This window comes from Chlamydotis macqueenii, chromosome 2 (genome assembly GCF_036417535.1).
Source record: "Chlamydotis macqueenii isolate bChlMac1 chromosome 2, bChlMac1.mat, whole genome shotgun sequence".
Lineage (NCBI taxonomy): Eukaryota > Metazoa > Chordata > Aves > Otidiformes > Otididae > Chlamydotis > Chlamydotis macqueenii.
In genome coordinates, this window is record NC_141557.1 from 89389206 (window position 1) to 89398623 (window position 9418).

Genomic DNA, 9418 nt, shown 5'->3' on the forward strand with positions numbered 1-9418 from the left:
CTTGTTTTACTAAATTACCAATATCTATCTCTATAGAAGCAGATACAGCAATGTGTTGGGGAAAAAAATGAGAAACAAACCCAAACTTCTGCAGTGTAAATTTCTGTAAGATTAATTTTCCACATCTGGAGATTGATTTTAAGTCTTTTTCCTGTCTGTTTTTAAATGCCTATGAACCAGATCATTACAGTATCTGGACAGGCTCTTGAAGTTGCCGTAAGAACCTGAAGATAGGAATAGAAGTTTCTTATTGGGAAAGCATTTGACCACGCTTTCAGGGTTATTTTATTAACTTATTGGATGACAACCAGATGTGGGCATATTGGTGTTTGAGAAAACATTTGTGAATAGTTGAGCATAGGCTGGATAATATTCTTCATCCATTCTCTATGCTTTTACAGCCCAAAATGATCATGGAAATAAATAAGCCTAGGCCTGAGAATAATACCTAAATGAAAAGATATTTGAGTAAATTGTATAAGTGTTGCAAAAACTTCATGCTCATTTGCACCTAGTAGTTTTTATCTTAACAATGAAAAAATGGAGGCTACACTTATAAAAATAGAGGCTACACCTATATTGTTCTCTTTGGTAAGCCTGTACCAAGTTGTGGTTACATCAGTTTTGTAATAGTGAAACCCAAAGACAATATTTTGTCAGCTGTGCAGTTAGTCTTAAATGCATAAAAACATGGGCAATCAGAGGACAGCATATACTCTTATCTAGTTAGATTCTGCTATAATTCTCTGCACATTCATTTTTAATATTATTCAATAGGAGACAGTCAGAGAAAATGGAAGCCTTTGGAAAAACCCCACACCTTAAGGTGGTCTTCAGTCAAAAGTCAAGGCCAAAAACATACCAGTTTATGGGACAGAAATTCCAAATATACCTTCTTCAGTGAGGACCCAAGCATGAAAGGAAAGTTAGTATTTCTAAGACAAGGAAAGGGGAATTTTAGCTACATCAGGAGGTGCAGCAAAAGGTTTGAAATGAATCACGGAATGGTTTGGGTTGGAAGGGACCTTAAAGACCATCTAGTTCCAAACCCCCTGCCATGGGCAGGGACACCTTCCACAAACTAGGTCACTCAAAGCCTCATCCAGCCTGGCCTTGAACACTTCCTGGCATGGAGCATCCATAACTCCCCTGGGCAGCTTGTTCCAGTCCCTCACCATCCCCACAGTAAAGAATTTCTTCCTAATCTAAATAATAGCCTCTCCCAGTTTAAAGCCATTTCCCCTTGTCCTATCACTACATGCCCTTGTCAAAAGTCCCTCTCCAGTTTTTTTTGTAGGCCCTCTTTAGGTACCAGAAAGTCCAAGATTGTCTTCAAGTCCAAAGGCACCCAATCAAGAGGTAGTAAAGGATAAGAAATGATTATGCTTATAAAAGGACAAAAGTTGTAATAGAGGTAGTTAGCAAAAATATATCAACTATGTGAGGCAAACATGATACATTTAGACACTGTAGTAACTGATTGCATTAGGCAAAATACTGATTCTATGAAAGGTCCAGGAAGACCATAAATGTTAACATTTAAAAGGTGCTAGTGAGTATCCTATATGCGATGTATCCATGGGTGTGGACTAGCTTTTTTGTTCTTCTTTTCTCTCTACCCTGAGAAATAGTAAAGACAGCCAGTTTAACTACAAGTTTCAGGAGGACAGAGTTTCCTGTCAGTTAGTTATTCAGGGTGTGGTGTAGGAAGACAACCTACTGACAGCAGATATTTATGGAAATTTGCTAACCTTCAAAAGGATGAACTTTTCTGACAAGAAAACGCCCTCAAATCCTTTCCTTTCCAATCCTCACCTGCTGCTTCATGTAATAGGTACATTCCTGATTAACACAAGGTTGGGCTGGCTGGTCAGGAGAGATTTGGGGTAATAAAACATGGTTATTGCTCCTGTAGATTACCGTGTCATCCCAATCCCTGTGCTGAATGCCAGGGAGAAGGAGCAAATGACATCCTTCACATAAGGGAAAGACTGTCTGCTGCTTCACTCGTTTTTCTCAAGGCTAAATTCATTACCTTTCAAAAGTCAGATTGTTCACCAAATTAAGCCAGTTATCTGTAAAATTCTCTCTGTATTCCAAACTGGAATAGCTCCCAGATCCAAAAGCAGAACTGGGCCATCCAAACTAGAGAGTGAGAACTGCAGACAAGGTTGACATATATTTATTATGTTAAAACAATAGGTATCAAAGAGAGGGGTTAAAATACAAACCAAAAAAAAAAGAAAAACAAGTGCCCACATGCACTGAGTTCCTTTTTACTATTTAGATACCTACTGCAGAACCCTGAGCAGTGCAAAGCTTGAAGTGCATCAAAGCCATTAGCAGTTTAATTTACTTCTGCTCTAATAACCACAGAAATGAGCTATTATTTTTAATGAGTGCAAGTATTATCTGCATTGCCCAGATATAGAAATGATACCTGCCTACCTCAAGTTTGGGTCTGTTTCAGACACTCTGCTTGGAAACAAATTTTTCTTATGAGCACTTGATCCTCTCAGGCCAACTACCAACTACTTATGGTACATAAAGCAAATACTACCCAAGAAACAGCTATTAAAATCATGCCTTCTGGATGCCCAAAATTTTGTGTATAATGAAGACCAGTCCCACTTTTCAGTGGTATACAGTGCCCATGGAATATAAACAATTTTGACCTCATTTTTAGCTCCTTGAGTCAAGGGTATGCATTCAAAGAAGAGTTTTTCTATATTTATTTCAAAAGTCTTCCACACCCCTTATTTTGAATCTTAAGCCTCAAACTCTGTCTGAAAACTGTAGCATTAGAAATCTGGACTAAAAAAGAATGCACCTCAGTAGAGGAGTGCTCAAACTGGCAGAATAATAGGGAAAGGAAACAAGAGGAAGTCGAACCTTGCAGCTTGAAGGTGTCTGTACCCTACATGCCTTGTAGGAACTTACGCAATGCTCAGTGTTTCTTTCTCTGCTTGCAGAAGGCATGGACAAACTGGTATGAAACCGTATCTTGTGGGAAATGTAGACAGCAGGACTTTCTGCACTTTAGCTCTGTGATTGCAATAGTGTCATGCTAGAAGTTTTCTGAGCTCTTCACTGACTTTGAATAGTCAATTTGAGTAGAAAGTGAGTGGGAAATTGTTGATGAATTGCTTTGCAGATCTTCTGGTAAATTTTCCATGCTCCTATTAGCATTTCTGTGCGACAAATTAGGACTTTCCAAGGCCTATAAGCAAATGTCATGCTGACTAGAAAATGGTGACAGCACCTCAGAGATATTTGTGGCTTTTCATGAATTTCCCAAGATCTGCAGAGCTAGAAAATCCATCCAGACTGTAAACACTGTGTTACTGGTAGTCTGTAGGAACCTATGGGAATTTTTTACCCCTTTGCATTTGCACAGATTTATTAGGAGCCTGATAGTAACACTGATGGTTTACGCTGTTTGAGAACACTGTTCAGATTCATAAAATCAGCATCTGTGCTTTTAAAGAGTTTCTCCCACTCCCAGGTTTTACCTTCTATGTTTTGCTTAGTCCTATCTGTCCAGGAATTTTGAGAAACTGTAGTGAAACTCCATTCAATACAGCTATATTGAACTAGGTATACTAGAGATACATTAGTGCAGTCAATCTGATTTAAAAAAAAAAAAAAAAAAAAAGAGTCCCTCCCTTACTTTTGGCATCTCAAATCAAGAGTTGACATTTCAAGTACCAAGTAATCTTGGTTTTTACCTCGTAGGAAAAGTATATTCCAACTACAAGTGCACTTCATTTTTTTTCCATGATTCTTGGCTGCTCCTGTAGATGATAACGTTTTGACACAAAATTTGTAGGAACATGAGTAGCTTCTGGTAATGTGTCTATCTTATGTCTTATTTAAAAAACAAGGTGTGGGGGGAAGTGGCAATATAAAAAGTTAAGTTTTTTGTTGATTTTCTCTGAAATGACACATGACCATACTGCCAGTGTGGGTTATTTGTAAGAAACTGAAGGTCTAAAACTAAAACATACAATTTCCAGTCTAACATTGTAATATTTTAGGAAAAAAATATTGATAATGTGCTTCATGCTCTGAAGCACGAAGGCCAGGCTTACTGTAACTGTGCACTGGTACACTGTCTTCACTAACCACAAAGGCATGCCTCAGCTCACTGAGGCCGTTAGAAAGGAGAGAGAGAGAGGATAAAGCACTTGATCCATAGCTCCCACAAGTCTCCATGTAATTATTTCCAGAATCTGTTTCCATCAATTTGCTTTTCCAAAGACCTCAAATTATTTCACAGGTTAAAAAAAAAAAACACCAACCAACTGTTTTTCTGACCAGCTATATTAGAGATCTATGAATACCTCAGGTGAATTTCAGAGGTAGATTTGATCAACTTTTTTCTTCCATATTGCTGTTTTATTAACCCATGATGTTCGGTTCCTTAATTATGTAGAAATCAGCCCTCTAACTCCTGACTGTTTTTCACTGCAGGTGAAAAATGTCTGCCCGATCTTCCGTATGATGCCACCACCAACTATGAGAAGGAGAATGAGATAATGCAGACGCATGTTATAGACCAGGCCATTAATAACGCCATCAGCTACCTGGGGGCAGAGTCCTTGCGTCCCCTTGTCCAGACACCACCAGGTGGTTCTGAGGTGGTGCCCGTCATCAGCCCCATGTATCAGCTCCACAAGCCTCTCGGGGACAATCAGGCTCGTTCCAACCATACAGCTCAGGACAGCGCCGTGGAAAACTTGTTGCTGCTTTCCAAAGCCAAATCTGTCTCCTCAGAACGGGATGCTTCCCCCAGCAACAGCTGCCAAGACTCCACAGACACAGAGAGCAATAACGAGGAACGCAGTGGTTTAATTTACCTGACAAACCACATAGGTCCCCACGCAAGAAATGGCATCTCTATAAAAGAAGAGAACCGGCAATATGATGTCTTGAGGGCAGGTACTGACAATTCCCAGGATGCTTTCAAAGTGATCAGCAGCAATGGGGAGCAAGTGAAAGTTTACAAGTGCGAACACTGTCGAGTCCTCTTCTTGGATCACGTGATGTATACGATCCATATGGGCTGCCACGGGTTCCGTGATCCTTTTGAATGCAACATGTGTGGCTACCATAGCCAGGACAGGTATGAATTCTCTTCCCACATAACTCGAGGGGAGCACCGTTTCCACATGAGTTAAAACTCCTTCAGCAGAGATCTGTTCTTGGAGCTGCACGAGCCACGACAGCCACAAAGCACAGGTCAGCTGGACAGTAAAAGTAACGAGAGAATCAAAAGTTCAGTTATCTTCTCCCACAAGAAAAGATTTTCCTTTTGGTAGCATGCATTGCAACTCAGTTTTCTAAAATGAGTACTAAAGTTTTTACTGAAAATGTTTGATCACCAAAACCTTTAGTAATGTAACTAGGAGCTTTTGTAGTCACATAGCTGAAAGCCCTTCCCTTAACTGATGCTTCTTGCAAATCTCCCTTGCCAAAACTGTTAGCCACATGCAGGATGCACAACGCGGATGAGGATGAAACAGGCGTGGCCAAGCTTTCTCTCTCAACACCCTGAGCCTAGGGTATGTCTTTTGACTTCCTGCTATTATTTGACTCTTTTGGGAAGACTAAACTCAACTAAAGATGGAGGGGCCCATCTCAGATGACTTCACAGACAGCTGGGGTGGGACAGGACCTCCAACCAGAGGGTTCTGAATTGCTTTGGTGGTAAAAAGTAGAATATTTCCACCAGCAAGGATGCTGCTGGTATTGACATCACGGCATGCCTTGCTTGTGTCGCTAGGCAGGCGAGCAGGTATGTGAAAGACAGAAGGAACACGCTTGTAATATACTCTGTGAAGTATGAATTGCATTTAATGTATAGAAAAAGGGTATTGTTGGCTCTTCTTTAAATAAATGTTTTCTCTCCCTATCCAATAAACACCCAGATTTTGTTAAGCAATCCCTGCTCTCTCTGCGTAAACAAGTTACAATGTATTTAATTTTTCTTTCTTTTTTGAGTTTTAGTTATTTAGAAAAGTATGGTGTACAGTTCAGAAAAGCACTAGCTAGAAATACCTGTGGGAAAGTCTCCTTATGCACATTTTTAATCTTTTTAAACTGCCTGGAAAATTTTCCAAACGTCTCTCTCTTAAATATGAAAAAAAAAAAAAAATCCCATTTTGCTTGCACAGAAGATGTCCTCTTGTGGCTCTACTCGTAAGTGTTGCACTTAATTATTTCAAAGCACTGATCTGAATTAAACCAGCCAGTTAAAGTGTGTAGCCTTCTTCCTTTTTCCTGGCACTTGCTGTTTAACGAGGGACCAAGCCCCGCAAAGGTGCTGAGAACCCTGCCTTCCTATTCAATAAATCCTTTCACCGTGTGCTTTAAGTTACTTTCACTTCAGCAGAACTAAGCTTAAGGTTAAAAAAAAAGTTTGCTGAATGGAGACCAGCGACTGCAGGACCTTGCAGAGCGCAGTAAAGTCCACCAAGCGCTTACTCCATGGTGGGTTCTGCTGCAGAAACTGTAATTTCAGTGAGAAGAAAAACTTCTATGACGAATAGATTTCAACCCCAAACACAGCTGATATTAGGGTTTTTTTAAAACCTTCTTCTTAAGTTGCTCTTCCCTGAACACGCTTATATTTCAAGACTGGGCAAAAAAGAAATTTTTGTAGCTGCATAAAAATCTGTCATCGGTGCTGCAATACCTCCTGGGCAACATTTGCAAAAATAGCCCATCTTATTAACTTAATGTATAAACACTTGCACTCTGCATAAGAAATGGCTCTTCTGCAATAAACACAATCATATAGCCGACAAGACTGGCAGTCTTGTCATCCAGTTACACGTTCTCCATTCACAAGTGCAGGCAAGCACATGTATTTATTACAAAAGAAATTTGATGGAAAGATAAACACTGGGACCTAGGCCCATTTGGCCTGACATGTGTAGCTATATTTGATATACATTTCCTATATGTACGTACTATTACAGGCACGCAGGGTTCCTTCTTCTGCTTTCACTTTTGCAGGTGTAAGTCAGGAGCAACAACCCTGAAGTTGGAGGAAAGATACCGATCAAATTACGAATTACAAATACAGGCCCAAAGGCGATCCCCTCTACTCCCGAATTGTAACTCAGTTGCCTGAAGAAACATTATTGTTCTCACCTTCCAGCCCTAGGCACCGTGCAGGGGGTGGGCACAAGGAATCATCAGCCACATCACGCCCCAGCTATGGTTTTGTCACCAATGCCTGCTATGCCTTCAGCTTCGAGACAGGCTGTACCTGGCAATGAGGCATTACCAAATATTTTGTATAGGAATGACCTGAAGTGGACCTTTAAGAGGGGGATCCTACAGTGATGAGTTTCCTCTTTTTTTTTTCCTTTTTTTTAATAAAATTGAAATGGGTTCATTTTTTTTCACAGCTGGTAGGGATACACTCAGCTGTTCTTACCCCTCTCCACTTTTGATTGATGCCAACGAAGGAGCGTCAAAGTAATTTCCCAGCCCTGCTGCAATGTCCTGTGCGAAGTCAGATGCTGGCTGTACAGAAACGGTCTGCTTTTATTGCTCTTACACCTCTTCCCTACTGTTCTTAGATTTAGGCCACTCTATTACCCCATGCCAGAATTTTTTTTAACCCTTCATTTTAAGACACCCCAAGCTATCAAGAGGAGGGGGACAGAAGTTTGCTCAGGTGCTTTTGTTTCTTTGCTTTTTACTAAAATCCAACATAAATAAAGCCACGTTCGTTAACTGTCTAAACAAGCATAGCTCCAGTGGAGTTTAAGACTGCTTTGAACTTAGCTTTCAAATGTGATTTCCCATTACTGGGTAGGTTCACTGCCTTTGCAACATCGCTGTGCACACGTGCACGTGTCTGAGTTTCTGTGTCGCTTTTCTTGTCGACATGCACATGCCCTATCTGTGGTTTTTGTGTCATTAATATTTTATATACATATGTATGTGTGTATATATATATCTAAAATGGTTCATATGACATGATGATGCACTGTAAGCACAGTGGGTTTGTTTCTTGGGTCTGGACTTTTATTTATACTATAACAGAATATGTTGATGTTGTATATTAAACAGTACAGTGGTATAAGTAAGTGTATTAAGACACAGAGGGCATAGACTAAAGGCAGGAGCAAACTGCTTCTCTGTTCACAAAGGGACTTTTTTTTTAGATTTGCTTTTTTCGGTGTTTTTTTTTCTTTTTTTGCACAAAGTCATCTTCAATTTGTTAAGAAACAAGTGTTTCAATAATTTTCTTTATGAACATATGCAAGGATGGCATGAAAATAGGATGTTGTGAGTGTACATCAAAACAAACTGTGCCCTCAGAAAACTAGTCTAGTGTAATCATCTCCCTTTTTCTCTTTTTTTGCTATGGTGCAATACCCTGATATGGTTTAGCTGAACCCTAAAATGAGTAAATATGGTGAATGGCTTTAAGTTTTTATCTGTTTTTTAAAAAAGTAAAAAATAACCGCTTCCCAGCCCTTCCCCAGACACTGCCTTTTCTAATAGAAAAGTTGTATTTACATACTTTTTTTTTTCTGTGATTTTATATTGTAACTTCATTTTTCTTTGAGAACATTGTATTTAAGAAAAAAGCAAATTTCATAAAAATCGGAAATGTTATTAAATTATGTCTGCAAAGTGAGATGTATCTTTTAAGACAAAAGAACATGGTTAAAAAACCAAACCCAAACCCAGAACATTTCTGTCACTCTGCGAGTGGGTGACGACGTTGTTCGGTACCGCTGGAGGCCCTGCGTGCGTGAGGTGGTGATACTGTGGGGGGGGGGGGGTAGAGGGCGGCAATGTAAGGAGAGATGCAGATAGAGAGGGAGCTCTGAGTGTCATGCATGGCCTCAGCCTCTGCTGCCGCACCTGTAGCTACATCATGGTGAGTTCATCCTTGCTGTCCCTGCAACCCCTTTTCTGTGGCCAAAAAAAAAGTCACACTGTGACTGACAAGCACCCCGCACTCACCAGCTACATGAAGCAGCCTTGCTAAGCCAGCTCCGGCTGAAGATCAAATCCTGAATTGGCTGCCTCCTATCCATAGTGTCCCTGGTCACGGAACTCGTACAGCTCCTTTGAGCAGCTGATTTTGAGAAGGTGGCTCCCTTTCCAGCCCTCTCCTCTTGCCCTTCCCTCCCGCCAGCCTGCTGAAGTCATTACAGAACACGATTACTTCTGCATGTAGAGTCATGGTAATTCAAACTAAAACACTGATAAATTATTTCTACTATTTGCTAGAACAAAGGTGATTTCTCTGCGGGTGTCCCCGTTTCCTTCAGATTCCAGCACAGTAGATTTCACAACACATATTTAATGCAAACAAGAATCACTGTTTTGCTTAGAAAAAGCACCAGTTATAAAGTTTTAGAAATATTTCCATTTGCAAAACTGT

The 9418-nt window shown here is 40.2% G+C and overlaps 1 protein-coding gene across 3 annotated transcripts in view; it reads left to right on the forward strand.

The window, feature by feature from the left end:
• The window catches only part of IKZF1 (IKAROS family zinc finger 1), a 69066-nt gene extending 60522 nt beyond the window's left edge, over positions 1–8544 (forward strand). For all 3 annotated transcript variants that reach the window (XM_086740420.1, XM_086740419.1, XM_086740418.1), the window contains one exon: positions 4474–8544. In XM_086740420.1, the coding sequence (XP_086596546.1) occupies positions 4474–5180 (707 nt within the window). In that variant the 3' untranslated portion in view covers positions 5181–8544. The remainder of the gene's footprint in view (positions 1–4473) is intronic.
• Positions 8545–9418: the final 874 nt, after the last annotated feature.